This window comes from Delphinus delphis, chromosome 13, assembly GCF_949987515.2.
Source record: "Delphinus delphis chromosome 13, mDelDel1.2, whole genome shotgun sequence".
In the NCBI taxonomy this organism is placed as follows: domain Eukaryota; kingdom Metazoa; phylum Chordata; class Mammalia; order Artiodactyla; family Delphinidae; genus Delphinus; species Delphinus delphis.
The window spans coordinates 38,339,010-38,355,991 of record NC_082695.1 but is presented as its reverse complement, the minus strand read 5'-3'; the positions used below and the strand labels follow the sequence as shown (position 1 = coordinate 38,355,991).

General features: G+C 39.4%; 1 protein-coding gene across 2 annotated transcripts in view; it reads left to right on the top strand.

Annotated features, from left to right (window-relative positions):
* Positions 1–536: 536 nt before the first annotated feature.
* Positions 537–16,982, top strand: part of ABHD3 (abhydrolase domain containing 3, phospholipase) — a 38,226-nt gene continuing 21,780 nt past the window's right edge. For both annotated transcript variants that reach the window (XM_060029514.1, XM_060029513.1), the window contains exons 1-4: positions 537–832; positions 1,288–1,451; positions 2,512–2,694; positions 15,273–15,318. In XM_060029514.1, the coding sequence (XP_059885497.1) occupies positions 671–832; positions 1,288–1,451; positions 2,512–2,694; positions 15,273–15,318 (555 nt within the window). In that variant the 5' untranslated portion in view covers positions 537–670. The remainder of the gene's footprint in view (positions 833–1,287; positions 1,452–2,511; positions 2,695–15,272; positions 15,319–16,982) is intronic.

The window sequence follows — 16,982 nt, the reverse complement described above, 5'->3', positions numbered from 1 at the left end:
AGATTTAAAGGCAAGTATGAATGCCTTCACTACTGAATGTTTATAGACTATTTTTTCTCTTTTGATAGTCTTGGGGGCAACACAACTTCCTGGGGGATGTAGGATTTTTTTTCACTACATAGTGCATCCTCCTAACATATCTTTGACATTAACTCCCCAAATCTTACAACTGCAGCGTACACTTCCTGGGCACCCTAAAGCTGCTAGTTTACCGGAAGGCTTAACCAAGACCCTTGCGGAATCGTTCAAGGTCACTGGGGCAGGTGCCCGCCCCGGGGCCTGAACGCGCGCTGCCAGGCCCATTTCCTTCTCCGAAATGGCACCCGCTCTCTCCCAACTCTGGGGGTTCACTCAGGCTGACTGCGACCCGGCCGAGAGAACACCATCCGCCGTCGCGGGGGTGCAAGCTTGGAACTGCGCCGCAAGAAGGTTCCTGACTGGCAGGCGGTGGGGGGCGGACCGGGGGAAGCCGGGGCGGAGCCGGCGGAGTACGGCGTGCCGGGCTACGCCTCCCGGGGCCACTGGGCCGCGCCCGTTGGCGGAAGCCCGGCTCAGTCCGGCCGGAGACGCTCTGGTCAAGGGTCCGCGGCGGCGCCGGCGTGCCCGCTTTCGCTCCGTGCCCGCTAGCTGGCCTCCGGCCGCAGCACCCGCGCGCCGCGGTCCCCGGGCCATGCAGCGCTTAGCCATGGACCTGCGGATGCTCTCCCGGGAGCTCTCGCTCTACCTGGAGCATCAAGTCCGGATCGGTTTCTTCGGTTCGGGAGTGGGCTTATCCCTGATCCTGGGCTTCAGCTTCGCTTACGCCTGCTACTACATGAGCAGCATTGCCAAGGTGAGCCGGGGGATGGCGCGGGCGCAGGGCCGCGGGCAGCTCTCCGGGAGTGACAGCAGCAGGCGAAGCCGGAGGTGCCGCTGTCTGGGGCGAGTGTCTGGGGCCGTCCGGGGCGCCCTTTCTCCGGCATCTGATGGACGCCCTCTGAGCGCGCGGGACCCTGCTGACCTCGGCGCGGCGGCACTGCCCTGTCACCATTCGCTAACCTGGTAAAGCAGCTCCACGATGCTCTAGCACTTCTGAGGATGACTCCCGTGTGTCAACTCTCTCCATTCCCTAGAAGGGTTTAATAAACCACTGTTAAGTTCGTTATGTTTGAATTATTTGCATCAGGCTTCCAGAAGGATATGTAATCAGATGGATCTCGCGCTAGGGACGAGTTTGCGCTTGTTTCTGGTTTACAGTTGGCAGAAACTTTGTTCTGGACACTTCACTGATACTGGCTTTCCCCACAGAAGCCCCAGTTAGTGACAGGGGGTGAAAGTTTCAGCCGCTTCCTTCAGGACCACTGTCCTGTGGTGACAGAAACGTACTACCCGACGGTCTGGTGCTGGGAGAGTCGAGGACAGACACTGCTGAGACCTTTCATCACTTCCAAGCCTCCGGTGAAGTATAGGAAGTAAGTAAAGTTCCATTTTCAGTCATTTCTTCAAAATCACAATGTTTTGCATACTCCCAGTTTTTGGTTAATACAACCTCCGGTTTAGTTAAGTATATAGAAAAGCAAGGGGGAATGAAGGTGGAAGGCACGTCTGCCACAGACACACGCAGCTGCAGGAAAATATTCAGGTGTTACCTTTCACCACTGTTGGGGGGAGGTGCTCTGATGTAAATGGTTTATTTTCTAAGGTGAGAGAAGTGTTTGGGGGTTACTCTTTTTCCAATTTGTCATGCCTCTGTCCCTGAGGACCTAGATCCTTTGATGATGTGCATTGAGCTGGCGGTGGGGGTGAGAAGGTTGCCAATTAATGTGGATTTTCTGTGATGGACCGCAGTAAAAGGACTTCATATTGATAAGCAAATGGGTTCTTGTGGATAATGTCCTTGAGGTGTTAAAGATATGGTCCAGAATATATCAGTAACCAGGAGATTTAAATGGTGCTTATTATTAATTTTACTGAGTCATCTAGTCCCTTTAGAGTTTCTTTTGTTGCCTGGAACTTGCACTATTCGTTTGGGAAAACTCTTCAAGTTCGTAGATACTATGCGAGAAGTACTTTGAAGTGTTTAAGAAGCAAATTTTGTAATATGCTCTGTGAGGAGACTGCATTATTGAGTCAAACGGCTAGAGCGGTGATCAGATCAGCAGTTTACTTATTCAAGATTCTCTGTTGAATTATTTGGGTGACCTCAGTCAAATAGGGGTTAAATGCTGGGTATTTCAGAGCAATGAGGAAATGATTAAGATAAATATTTGAAGTAGTTTGAAGCCCACATTTACATACTATCTTTTACTGATCTTGCTGGAAATACTTTATTATACTAATTTCATGACATTCATGTAATGAAAGAAAGTGACGTGTGTGTTAGTGGAGGCTGGAAAGAAGTTATTTTGAGAGGACCAAGTAATGGCATATATATATACAGAGAGAGAAAGAGAGAGAGAATTAGGAACTAATATTAAGACATGACTTGAAACACTAAAAGAGTATGTATGTCTTTTGTGTTATTTCTTTCAGTGAACTTATTAAAACTGCAGATGGAGGGCAGATTTCACTGGACTGGTTTGATGATGATAACAGTAAGTGTTACATGGATGCCAGCACCAGACCTACTATCTTATTGTTGCCTGGCCTCACTGGAACAAGCAAGGAATCGTACATCCTTCATATGATTCACCTTAGTGAAGAATTGGGATACAGGTACCAGTGAAAGATTTCTTCTGTTTTTCACTTAATTCATTCTAAATGAAGCTTAAATATGTCTGCATGTTTGTTTCCGAAATACTTGTTATTTCTTGCATGGATTATGCAATCCCCTAAATTATTATTTTCCCCTGCTTCCTCCTTCCCCTCTTTTTTCAGGAAAATGCAAAACTGAATCATTGCACAGGAAATAGTACTTAGGCACTCAGCAGATTTCGGTTGAATGAATGCATGAAATTAGAATCACTTAGGAATTGACATAGGACCCAGGGCTAAGAAGCAGTAGGCCACAGTGAAGGGATTGCTAGGAGAATAGCAATTACAAACCCCTGAGAGACTGCCCAATGTCCCTCATGTCATACTCCACATTTGGGCTCTGGATCCACTAATCTTGCCTCATCGGCTCAGATCCCAAGTGTAAAAAATATTCAGAATCAGCTTGTAGGTCATCCTTATCTTTCCAAAGGTGATCTGTGCCTTTTCTGTCCACCTGAGTTTGCAGGTGCGCGTGGCTAGGGTCCAGTTAATGATGGCACAGCATTTTTAAGTAGTCATTATTCAACTCAGTCACCAGATACTATTTAATTTTTGCAAGCAACTTAGCAACTTTAAGTTTCTGGTTCAGTTCTAAAATTTGAAAGCAGATTCATTGTGAAAGGTACTGCTTTTCTGAGCCTCAGTCTTTTTTAGCCAATGGTAATTATTGTAGTGGAACACTCTGAGTTGTGTTTAAAGCCAAGTTGTATCTTTTCTTAAACTCAAAACACTTGTTTTGTGAAAAACTGATGTTGACTTTATATTAATAAAAACACTTTGATATAAAGAAGAAAATGCCATAATAGCTAATTCAATTTTAACAAGTTAACTCTGATCTTTTACAGATAAAGTCTATTTTGTTCATGAGATGACAGTCTCTTGAAAGTCGTGATATGGTGTTCCAGAATTATGGTTCTATTAAATTTGCACTATAAGCAATAGCAGGAATTTATCATTGGATATCATTGGATACAATGTTTAAGCACCATTCAGTTAGATATGAGGCTTGATTCCAGTTTTTTGCTAAAACTTAGTCATGCTCAGAAAATACAGATTATAAAGCCTTTTGTACATATTTAAATTGCTGATTCTATACTTTGCCTGAACTGTCTCCCAAGACTTAGAAAGTGCTTTTAAAAACAATGTAGTTGACGAGGGAGGGGAGGAGGGAGAGGGATGGACTGGGAGTTTGGGGTTAGTAGATGCAAACTATTACATTTAGAATGGATAAACAACAAGGTCCTACTGTAGAGCACAGGGAACTATATCCAATCTCCCGGGATAAACCATAATGGAAAAGAATATTTTAAAAAAAGAATGTATATATGTGTATAACTGAGTCACTTGCCTGTACAGCAGAAATTAGCACAACATTGTAAATCAATTATACTTCAATAAATAACAGAAACAAACAAACAAAACACAATGTAGTTGAAACTCAAGGACTGAATCTCATAAGCTCTAGAGTTACCGGTATGCATGGCTTTTTTCCATTACTTGTAAAAGTTGCCAAATTTTATTACCATGGCTACTGTTACACTGTGCTTCAAAGCTGTAGGAAGGTTCTAGCTTCCCTAAGGGTTAAAATCTCTTCTACTGATTCAGAAATTTTATTGAGAATGTATGATAGAAGGAAGGCTCTACGCTGGGTACTGTGAGGAGATACAAAGAGTTGTGGGAAATTGTCCTTACCATAAGGAGCCTATGAGAGGGTAAGGCTGGACCAGATCACTGTCAGCTGCTTGAAGACCCAGCTTATTTGGGTTTAGGGAACTCTAACGCTGAATCACACTGGGCTTGAAGGTAGCAGAATGCATGAGTAAGCAATGACCAGTAAACTTTTCAGTGGCCTTTGGACCTATCCTCATTTGTTTTTAACTGCAAGGAATCTCTGAATCTAGGTCAGAGAGGGTTAGCTTTTGTTGTATAACAAACTCTCCCCAAACTTAGTGGCTAAAAACATTTCTGCTCACAATCTGTGGGCCAGCAATTTGGGCTGAGCTCAGCCGGGTGGTTCTTCTGGTCTTGGCCGAGATCACTCATGCATTTGTGGTCAGCAGCCTGGACAACTCTGGGTTTGGGAGCCATCATCAGGGATGACTCTTCTCAGCTCCATGTGGTCTCTCATCCACCATCAGGCTCACCCCAAGTTCACTGGGCAGCACAGTGTTCCAAGAGTACAAAAGTGACAGCTGCAAGGCTTCTTCAGGCCCAAGCTGAGAACTCTCACAGTGTTGCTTCTGCCATGTTGTAGTCAGGTCATGTGGGCACCCTTGAGTCAGGTGGTAGGAATTTAGCCTCCACCTCTTGAGAGGAAGGGCTATTAAATGTGTTTACAATCCACCACAGACAGCTAGGTAGTTTCAAAGACCACTGATGAAAAAAATGGATCTGGAACTTTGGCACAAGGCTGTGTGGAGTCCTTAGGCTGCAAAACAGATCTAAGTCACTGATAGCCTTGCATGGGATCCAGTAAGTAACAGAGCTTGGGGAAGGCTGTGTAATATGGGGGAATGTGCATGGGCTTTAGAGCCAGGTCTGGGTTCAAATGTTGGAACTTCCACTTACTGAGTAACCCTGGGCAACTAATTTTTAACTTCCCCAATGTAGCTTCTCACTTACTACAGAGTTTAAATGAATTAGCATGTGTAAAGTGTTTGGTTTCATGCCTTGAGCAAAATGGGTCTTTAGAAGTGTTTTGTCTTCCTTCCTAGACCTTCTGTTCCCTGAGCAAAGTAGAACATTTTTTTATAGTTTAAAGAGCAAGTATGAGCAAACCTACCTCTTGGGAAACATCTAGTTTCCTTGCAGGGATGCTTTGGTATTATGTTAATGTCTCTTATACAGTAGAGCTGCAAAGGCAGCACGAGCACCCCAATATCATGAGGGTGCACTTGCCTCAGGCCCCAGTTACTATCTTATGTACAGTTTGAGTATGTAGGGAGGGTCATGGATTCTGTCAGTTCACCAGGGAACCATTGATGCTTTACTTGTGAGATATGATTTAGACTTTAGAGAAAACCTAACTCCTGGCATATGGACAAATGAAACATAAGGGTTTACTGTTGTTACTGTTAAGTAAATTTTTTTCCTGTACCTGAAAACTAACAAAGACACAACACAAAACTTTTCTGTTAAGGTCCACTAATTCAAAATTAATAATGAAAGGAAACTAAGCTAAGGTTTGTTTAAGGTAATTGTGAGTAAAGGTTAAGAAGTCAAAAGTAAATGGAGCTGAGTGGGCAATACTTGGGCTGCCTTCATTGGCAGAGTCCATTATGTACTTCCCTGAATAAACTTGCCCCTGAGAGGAGAAGAGAATTTGCTGAGCCACGCGACCCACTCATTCTTCAAAATTGTATCAATCAGGTAAGTCCTTCATCTCCTGGAGGACAAGTGAAGTAAGAAAGGCCGGGAGGCCAGGAGTGCATTTAGAGAGAAGCCCTCATAGAAACCAGAGGACTGGACAAAAAGTCATTCCCTCTAATAAGTTACACCCATATGATTGATAAAGTAGTTAGAAATCTCATCCATTTCTTCAAGATTTCTTTTTAAAAAAATTCTATTCGGTAATATAGCCGAATAGATATTATTTTGTATACCAGGATAATATCCTATTTTCTTAAATCTTTTACCCATTCTCTGAATTAAGTTACAGCATTTCAACTAAAGTCAGGGAGAAAAACAGTAACTCTGAAAGCATCTTAATCATCTTTTACTCTGACCTCTTTTACTGAGAGCCTTCATCTACTATTTTATTCCACCCCCAACTAGTATTAAAAAAGAGTGACCCATCCAGAATTATGTACTAATAAACTCATTGAAATCTAGGTCAGTCATTAAGTATTTTGGTATAGTAAAGTACAGTATCAGAACCTATATTCCCAAAGAGCATTTGCACAGTCTAGTGGAAGTGACAAAGAGTATTCAGTAGTAGGGAAGAAATGCATTAGAGAGGACCAGGATTGGCAACAAGTGACAGAAAACTCAAAATAACAGTGACTTAAACAAAATACAAGTTTATTTCTCTCTCACGTGAAAATCCAAGAAGGTAGATCAGGACTCTATAGTGTCAGAAAACTAAGTTTCTTTTATCATGTTGCTTCATAACCTATGGCTGCTTCAGCTCCAGCTATCACATCTGCATTCCAACACCCAAGAAAGAGAAAAAAGGGAGACTAGAGAATGCAGCATCTCCCTTTAAGGATGCTTTCCAGCAAGTATGCGTACCAGTTTTGCTTTTGTCACCTGGGCCTGCTCTTCCTTAGCTGAAAGGGAGGTTTGGAAGTAAATCTTTATTTTGGGCAGCCATGTACCCAATTGAAATTGGGGGATTCTGTTACTGAGGAAAAAAGGGGAGGGTGGATATTGGGAGATAACTGAAAGTCTCTAGCGCTGACTGGTCAGAGTGTTGCAAGTGCCAGGATTCTGGACTATCAGAAGCAAGCGAGACATTTTACAGAGAGAAGAAATAGGTCAGCAGGGTCAGATGCAACCGAAAGGGCAAGGAGAATGAGGGTGGATAAAGCACAATTTGAGAAGATTCATTAGAGCAGGAGGAAGGAAGCCCAACTGCTGCGGCAAAGATGACCTCAGGAGACCTCAGGAGACAAGAGCAGGAGTGGGTCACACATTTTTTGTTTGTTTGTTTGTTTGTTTGGGGTTTTTTTTTTTTTTTGGCTGCATGGCTTGCGGGATCTTAGTTCCCTGACCAGGGTTGGAACCCGGACCTCCTAAAGTGGAAACGCAGAGAGAGTCCTTACCACTGGACCTCCAGGGAATTCCTAGGTCACACATTTGTTAAGTTTTGACAGAGAAAGGAGAGAAACAGCAGAAGAGGGCAAAGGGGTCAACTGAGGAATTTGTCAAGATTGTAGGCTTATGTTTCAAGAAATTTCCTTCTTGCCACATTTACAAAAAATACTTAGAAAGCACTGATTTTCTTCTGTGGTTTGATAGGATCAAGATCTCCTGTCCTTCACTGCAGAGCCCACTATTGGTAGCAAGGATGCCATTGTCCATAATTTATCTTTCTGAGAGATTTGAAGTGGGAGATGATTTTAAAGAGGTTAAAATTTGACTACTTTTAAATGTTCCATCCCTTTCCAGTTTGGAGTTTGGGCCTACACATTTTTTATTTAGAGGAAGTAGCACCAGTGGAGACTAAGCTTTAGGTGACGTTTAGCATTTCCTGAAGCATTAGGAGTACATTGGAGGGTCATCCAAAGACTCTTCCTAAGGGAGGAAGGAAGGGGAGATTGAACTAAGGAAAATCAGGCAGTGAAACAAAAAGGACAAGTTTTGACTACTCTCCAATCTAAAAGCAGTATCTTAGATAAGATGTCATTTAAAATTAACACCAGAATGTTTTTATCTCAAAGTATTTTTATCATTTGTTGTTAAAATAATTTGATTTTTAAAGTTTTGAGAATGAGTCAGTTAACTGATTATTCATGAGACTGGGTAGATGAAATAATGCTAAATGTTAGAAAGCACTGAATGAAGAACTTAGCTTATTTCATGGCATTTCTGGAAAAAGTTATGGTGGATACCGACAAGTGATCCTATTCTCTAGGGAATAGAGCTGCTGGATGTTCCGCTGTAAAATGATACCTTAATTAACAAACTTTCAGGGACAAAGCTCTTTTTATCAGAGCTGGCATGCACTCAAAGGGCACCCTATGTTCAGAGCACCCATCCTCTTTGGAAAAAGAGACTTTAATGTCACTAGTTTAGACAGCACAGGGCAGCGTAGTGAGCTAGTTAAGTGGATCACTGAGTCAGATCTGCCTGATTCAGATCCCAACTCTGTTACATACTACCTGTGTATCCAGGGATGAATTATTTAGTCACTCTGTGCCTCAATTTTCTCATCTGTACAGATAACTATACTTCATAGGGTTATAAGGATTGCATGTAATGTATATGAAGAACCTTAGCCCATGATGAACATTTTTTAAGGTATTAAGCTATGAAAGTTAAAGGAGTGAGTCAGGCCATTGTCTGGCTTAGAAAAGAGCCTTGCTCTTTTAGTCTGGTCAGATGGAAGTGAGGTACTTACTGTCTCAGCCCTACTACCAGGTGAGAAACCATCCCAGGAGGGCCCAGAGATAGCAGGGTGCTTGGCCAGGCAGCGGGTGGAACAGGGAGAAGGAGGGTAATGCCTTGCTAATTTGGAGCGGCCGCTGGAATCTGCATCCTGGAACGCATACATGTCTCTGACTCGGTTTTGGGAAATAAAGTTGCCAGCAGTGATCTGTGACACTGGAATAATTCCTATTAGTTCATATAATTAGTGTAGAACACTTTTGTTCTTAAATAGGGTTTTCTGTAGGTTACTTCAGCTGGGTCTTAAGTTAACAGAAGGTACAGAAATACCAAAGAGACCTAGCTAGAATTCAAGTAAGTAAGATAAAATGTGAGAACGTCAGAAAGCAACTGAGTAAATGTTAGGGAAAATGAGAGAGCTAATGGGAAAGAAAAAATTTCAGTAAAATGTTTTAAGAGATTGCTGAAAGAGAACTCTTGATGTTAATTGTCTAATAAGGTTTTTAGCTTCCTCACATCAAAGATAACGGACTCTTTTTCCCCTTGTGGCCACTAGTTTTGAAATATTATGCCTAATAAATTGCATTTAATTAAATATTAACTTGTTGGTCTTTTTTTGTTTTAAATTCATAGGGCCACTTAGAGCTTATGATCAGCAAAAAATAATTAGAATTGCCATTTTTGTTTACTATAATTAAATTTAGCTTAGTTGAGTGCCTGCTGCATGATAGGCCCCATGCTAGGTGCTATACATAGGCTATCTTATTTAATATGTACTCAATTCCAAGATATGTATTATTATCCCCATTTTACCAACCAAAAACAGAACTACAGTGTTAGTAATTTCACCAAAATTAGACAGTGTGTGACAGGGTTAAGGTTCACCTGTACAGCCTTGCTGCAGAAAAATGTATGATTTCTGTTAAGCTATTTGAAAACTTGGTCATTTTTGAAAACTCTCCTTTACTACTTTTTTACACCCTTAGTTGTCTCAGGCTCCTAACTTGGGAACAACTAGCTCCTCAAATCCCATGATTGTTGCCTATCAGGATAATGTAGACCTGTAATATCATAGGACTCAGTTTTATGAGGAAAATTCAAGACAGGACAGGCAAATAAGTCATGTTTCCTACTCAGGGAATAGATTTTATAGGGAAAGAGTTGAAACAAGAGAATGAGAGAATGAGGTTCTTGAATTATGAATGTAACTTTCAGTGTTCTCCATTACCGTGTGGTAATCAGGAGTTGGGTATTAATACAGTCAGTAATATATTCTTGTTAACTATGTGTTTGATTTCTGATGCTTCATATTCTAGAAGAAGGTACATGAATTATGTTTATCTGTCATAATGCCTTTATGACCTTAGTGAGGTTGGAAATGTTCAGGTATTATCATTTTTTAAAAAGAATGTGTATTATGCTGTTGGATGTAGTGTTATATAAATGTAAATTAGGTTAAGACAGTTGATAGTGTTATTGATACACTTTATACCTTTATTAATTTTTTTGTCTCATTGATGGAAAGTTGTTAAAATCAACTATGATTGTGGATTTTCTATGATTCCATTTAATTCTGTCCATTTTTGCTTCGTGTATTTGGAAACTCTGTTATTACTCACATATACATTGATGATTGTTAATCTTCCTATGAATGAACTCTTATGTCATTATGAAATGTCCTTCTTTATCTCTGGTTGTGATATCAATCTGATGTTACTGTAGCCACTGCAGCCTTCTTATGCTTACCGTTTATGTGATAAATCTTTTTTTATATGTTATCTTTCAAAATATCTGTGTTTATATTTAAAATGTATTGCTTGTAGACAGCATATAGTTGGGTCCTGAAGGTTTTATCCAGTCTGACAATTTCTGCCTTTTAATTAGAGTTTTTAGTTCAATCACATTTAATGTCATTATTGATATGGTAGATATAAAGTTTATCATTTTAGTATTTGTTTTCTGATTTTTGATTCCCTCATTCCCCTTTCACTTTGCTCTCTCTTTTTGAGTCGATGAGTTGTGTCTTTTTATCAGATTTGCAAAAATTTTGGCCGTTATTTCTTCACATATTTTTTCTGCCCTATTCTCTCCTCTCTTTCTGGGACCAAAATTACATGTATGTTAGATTGATAATATACCCAAAATCAATGAAGTTCTACTCATTTTTTTCAATCTTTTTTTCTCTCTTGAGATTGGAACGGCAATTTGCAAATCCAGTGAACTTTTTATTTTAGATATTGTATTTTTTTAATCTAGATTTTCCATTTTTGATAGGTTTTATTCCTCTGCTATTTCCTTTTTTTAAAAAAATTCATTACAAGCTTATTTTCTTCTGTGTCCTTGAGTATAGTTATAATAGCTGCTTTAAATCCTCACCTATTAATTCTAACACCTGGACTGTCTCAGGATCAGTTACATTGATTATCTTATTTCTTGAGTATGGGTCATGTTTTTTCTGTTTCTTCATGGTCTAGTAATTTTAGATTTTGTTCTGGACAGTTTGAATCATCCATTGTAGAGACTCTGAATTCTGTTATATATTTTTAAAAGAGTTTCTATATATTTTCTAATGACTGGTTTTTGTTTATCAGGCAGACAATTTGGGTAAACTCAAATTCAAACTCTGTCCCCTCTGTAGTAGACAGCAGCTGAAATCTCTGTTCAGTTTTTCATCCTTAATTGGACTGCTTAGAGGCTGCATCACAGAAGGCTCGGCCAGACTTTGTGCCCAATTTTTAAATCCAGAATTTAGGACTCTGCCTCTATCTCTCTCTCTTTTCTGAGATTTCTCCCTTTCTCTAACTTCTATAGTTGCATCAAACTCTGTTTTCTGGTTTTCAAGCCCATGAGATTGAACATTTCTACTTGACCTTTATCCATTACTGAGTAATACCAGCTGGTGCCTCCCCTCAGACAAAAAGCTGTGAAAAGAAACTCACCCAATGCCATTTTTTTCTTCCAAGTGTCAACTCCCATTTAGTTTCTGCCTGCTTTGGTTGTTCTCCATTGCCTTTATAATTTAGCAAGCACTTCTTTTTTATTCTATAGAAGGGTTGGCCCAGTAGGAGCTACCATGACATTTCTGGAAGCAGAACTTCCTTGTCATCTTTTCTTAACCTGTCATTCTGAACCCTATGCCTATTTTGATGCTAACCTATTTTTCCATCTTTGTTTTCTATCGTTATCCTACTATGTAGTCATGTTTCAGCTAAAGTGATGTATTTTCTCATCCCTCAGAAACTTTTATACATTCCTACCTTATATCTTTGCTCACCTTGCTCCCTTCAGCCCATATTATATCCACATTTTCCTTCTGCTGAAATCTTTACCATTTTCTGAGTCTCAGCATAAGATCTATCTGCCTTTTTCATGAATCCTTTCCTAATGAATTTTGCCAATCCTAACCTCATAAGGCTTTATTATCTATACCACTCGTTGGACATTGAATCACATACTGCCTTGTGATATCACTTTTGTTGTGGTCACTCATCTGAAAGTATAATGCATTTATTTTCAACCTAATTAGATTATACTCTTCTTGAGGCCAGGAACCTTATATTTTTATTTTCTTTTTCTCCTACAAGCACTAACTCAATCTTTAATTCAGTAACTAATCTGTTTAATAAATTTTTGAATGAATGAGTCATTCCAATATTAATATTCATGTAAAAGGCCTAGAAGACAATCTGACACGTAGTAAACACTAATAAGTATTATCTGTTGTTATTATCTAAAATCAGCATAGTGATCTCTGAATATTCATCTCACTCCATCCTTTGCTGATTATTATTTCTATTCATAGACTCAAAGACTTGTGGAATCTTAGAACTGGAAAATTTTTAAAGTTGTGTGATAAAATCCCTTTATTCTGGTAGATCACTGCGCTTGAGCAGACTCAAGGTTATCTGTCCCATTTCACTGTAACAGTGGTTCTCAACCAAGTGGTTCTCAACAGCCCTACTACAAAGAAGTATTTGATCCAAAATGTCCGTAGTGCCCAAGGTTGAGAAATCCTGTGCTGTGGGTAGCTCTCTGCCTCTTATTTAACCTTCATTAAGTGAAAATCATCTGCTTTCCTAACTAACGTGTTCTGTTGTCATAAAAATTTCTCAATATCAGATTTTTATTTAGTATTTCTTCTCTTTATTTATATTTTCCCTGTTTTGAGAGGAAAATTTAAATAGTTAAAATATGTAGGAAAAATAAATTTTGCAGAATAATTTCCCTCCTAGACATACCCTTTAAAATTGTTTGGGAGAAACTGTAAAACTTATTTGGAGAGAGCTGTTATAAAGTTAAGAGGGGCTTATCAAATGTCTTAGGAATAGTAGGTGTTTCACAGCCTGCTCTTTTCGTTTTACTGAAGTATCAAGTGTCCCCTGATGATGGTCAGGGCAGAAAAGGGGTTAAACGAAAGCAGCTAATTGCTTATCGCCAACTGGAGTGGGAGAAAGGGACCAAAGGGCAGCCGTCATTCTGCCTCCCTCCATAGCTGCTCTCTGCTTCATCCTCCCTTATTTCTCTGCCTCATTCCCAAGGCTAGAGGTATATACAGTGATGACAGTTACTGATTGAACATTGTCAGAAACAAACACCTATGGAGACTTCAGTACAGTTTCTCCTCTAGCAAGAGATAGCAGAGCTGTGATCCACTTTTGCCTAAAGGAAAGTTACAAACATCCCAGTCTGTAATTTGGAAGAAAATCCCAGATGTATAGGCTGCTTTTTCCTGAGTTTGCAGATCATCGTCTTCTTTCCCCTCACTAATTCTGCTCCCTTCTCTCAGGGGCAGTCACATGATGGTATCTTGCCCCAGAAGCCATTTTTATCCTTATGTAGTGTTTGCACTTTGAAAGTGGTTCTTTTCTGAATGACGGGAAGCTTCGAGGTTCAAGGTCACACCTAACTTTAGCCCTGATTCCTGTTACTTAGGAGCTTATGCAAGTAAATACAAGTGGCTGTGTCTTGCCATTCTTTTTAGCAAGAAAAGATTAAAGACTAACTGACCCTACCTAACTTTTCTGCATGTTTTTATAGTATATTTAAAATCTTTCTCTGACTAGTTAATAAAATGTAATATTTCTAGCCTTTTCTCAAATCAGATTTCTGAGATATTAGAACATTTTTCTTCTTTTTTTAATAGATTTAATTAATTAATTAATTTTTATTTTTTGGCTGCGTTGGGTCTTTGTTGCTGTGCGCGGGCTTTCTCTAGTTGCGGCGAGCGGGGGCTACTCTTCATTGTGGTGTGAGGGCTTTTCATTGCGGTGGCTTCTCTTGTTGTGGAGCACGGGCTCTAGGTGCGCGGGGTTCAGTAGTTGTGGCATGTGGGCTTCAGTAGTTGTGGCTTGCGGGCTTAGTTGCTCCACGGCATATGGGATCCTCCCGGACCAGGGCTCGAACCTGTGTCCTCTACATTGGCAGGTGGATTCTTAACCACTGCGCCACCGTGGAAGCCCTGTCACATATATTCTTAATTACAGGCTTTTTGTATTTATTTCTTCTGTGTTAAATACATCATGAAAATAAGGATAATAAATGCTTTAAATACAAAAAGGGGAGGGGTTAAACTAGAACCTTAAATGATCTTGATTGATTAGCTAAGCAGATAGACAAAACAAAATGAATTTTAATTGACATGAATATAGATTCACTAAATCAAAGAGAACCCATGCAGACACAAGTCAGGATTTTGTTTGAGGATGGCAAAAATACATATCTGGGATTATGGTTGATGGAAAGTTTTGTCAGTGCAGAATGACTGTGTAAAGGTTAGCATTGTGCTGCAACTACCATTGCTACTAATTAGTTAACTGTCGTTGTGTACTTACTGTGAGCCAGCACTGCTCTAAAGCCCTTTACATATGACCATTGACCTAGGAGAGGCAAACAGCATTATAGGACACACAGCTAGTCTTTCCTCTCCTAGGTCAGCTGAACACCAAGCAGTAGCATAGTGGGGGCCCAACCTTCCAACCCAGATGCCATGCTCCTTGCAGCTCTACCTGTAGTGATGTTCTCACCGCAGGTAAAATTCCAGTGTCTGTGTTTGCCGAGCCTTGAGGGAACAAGAGCTGTTTCTCAGGATCGGAATAGATGCTTATTAATGTTGCAAATAGAATAGGTAGAGGACATATTTTTTTTAATTTGAGGCAAAAACATTTAAGTTTGACTTGTATTCAGAATTGTTTTAATAATACTTATTGGAGGCCTACACATATACATAGGAAGTAGTTGTAAAAATTCTGCTTTTGGTAGGAAAATTTAACATCACTTTGATACACAGTTTTCTGGTTTGAACCTACATGCTGAATTTAGAGAACTAGAAATGTATTTTAATGCATTTAATGAAATTATCAAGCATCCTCATTTCTTTGGAACAGATTTTTAAGAACCTTTCATGCTCTAAAACAGTGCCAATAAGATGATTTTTATATTATATTGTAAGAATCATGTGTAAAAATAACAAAAATTACTTTCCTGGTTTTTAGATGTGTGGTTTTTAACAACAGAGGAGTGGCAGGGGAGAATCTCTTGGTAAGTAAATCTAAATTAATCACAACAGCTTAATTTTTAAAAGAATCATTTCCAGTTTTATAACAAAAACATATTCCTTTTATTTAAGATAGCTTATTATGTAAACAATACAAGTTCATTGTGGAAATATAGGGATAAGAAAAAAAGGAAACCCATAATTATATGACCAGGGGAATCCCCTTAGTCTATGTTCATCCAGATCTTATATTTAAATTTTAAAATGTAATGTATTTCTATTTTTTAAATTAAGGCTTTATTTTATAACTTAACTTTTATACTTACCATATTTTAGCATCAATAAATATTTATCTACATCATTTTTAATGCAAAACATATTTTCTTTAAAAATTAACTGGTACAAAAAACTTAACCACTACAGTAATACATTTTTAATTAAGAAATTTACTGTCGTCATGAAATGGACTGACTGCATGTTATATGCCTATTTGCCTGCCACAGTTTACATGGAGGAAATATTATTTTAAATCAGCTTTTTTTTCCCTCTAACCCCTAAAGTTTTTGCTAGGATAGAAGTCCTTCCATCTCTTGGAAAATCATCACTCTATCTGATGTTAACCTGTGAGTTGGAATGAGAAATATTACACCCATTGAAATTTTCTTGAAGCTTTTCAACTGTTAGTCCCTCACCACTTTCACAGGTCAAAGGCAATTCTATCAGAATAGAAAGAAACTTTTTTTATGGGTCATTGATAGTGAATGATACTAAGACTATAAATAATTAAGTCATGATGGAAATAAAAATTTACAATCATGTCACTGTGTCAGTACATTATGAGAATTTGGGGAAAAAAAAAGAAAAGAGCTCTTGCACTTTCCTTTATAGTAAGTTAAGTCCTGGAGAGGATCAAGAGCAACATGATTTCAAAAGCTAAAGTTATAAAGTGTTTACGGTCTCACTCAAGCGCCTCGTGAAGGTGAAGGTTCACATTTCCTTACTTAGTCCGGCCCTTTAGGAATCTTGTAGACAGGTGGTAGGTATTGTAAAGGGAAAGATTTGAACTTGTCACTCCGGCTCTGGACTAAGCAAATTGTTTTCGTGCAGCTCTTGTCTGCTGTGTGTCCTTCTAGGTGCTTCCAGGACACAAAGATGGGGACGACATGATCTGAGGCTCTCAAGAAAATAACATGCTGCAAAGTAAAATCCATTCGGTTCCATAAAGTGAGAGATAAGGATCTGTTCATTTAGCAAAGCTGTGTTGTATGCCTACTAAATCAGGCACTGTACAAGGCAATAGAGTGAGGAGTGCACACATTATTACACACAACCTGAACCCTTACTTAGGAGCTTTAACTTAAGTTTCAGGAGATGGTCAGATACATAAAAATATACACAATACAGTGTGACCACAGGAAGGTTTATTAAGGCTACAGAGCATAGAGGGAAGGAGTAACTGACTGCCCCAGGGGAGGCGGCAGAATATCGCAGTGGAGGTGAATTTGAGTTGGATCTTGAAGGCTATGGTATTGAACCAGCAGAGGGGATAGAGGAGCTTTCTCAGCATGAAAAGCAAGGTATTAAAGAGCGTAGTAGCAAGTACTTATTTGTGGAGGTATAAAAATGATGATCATTTTATCTAATGTTTATTGAGTCCGTAGAATATATTATCATTATGTCTTTTTTTTTCATTATGTCTTTTTGTACT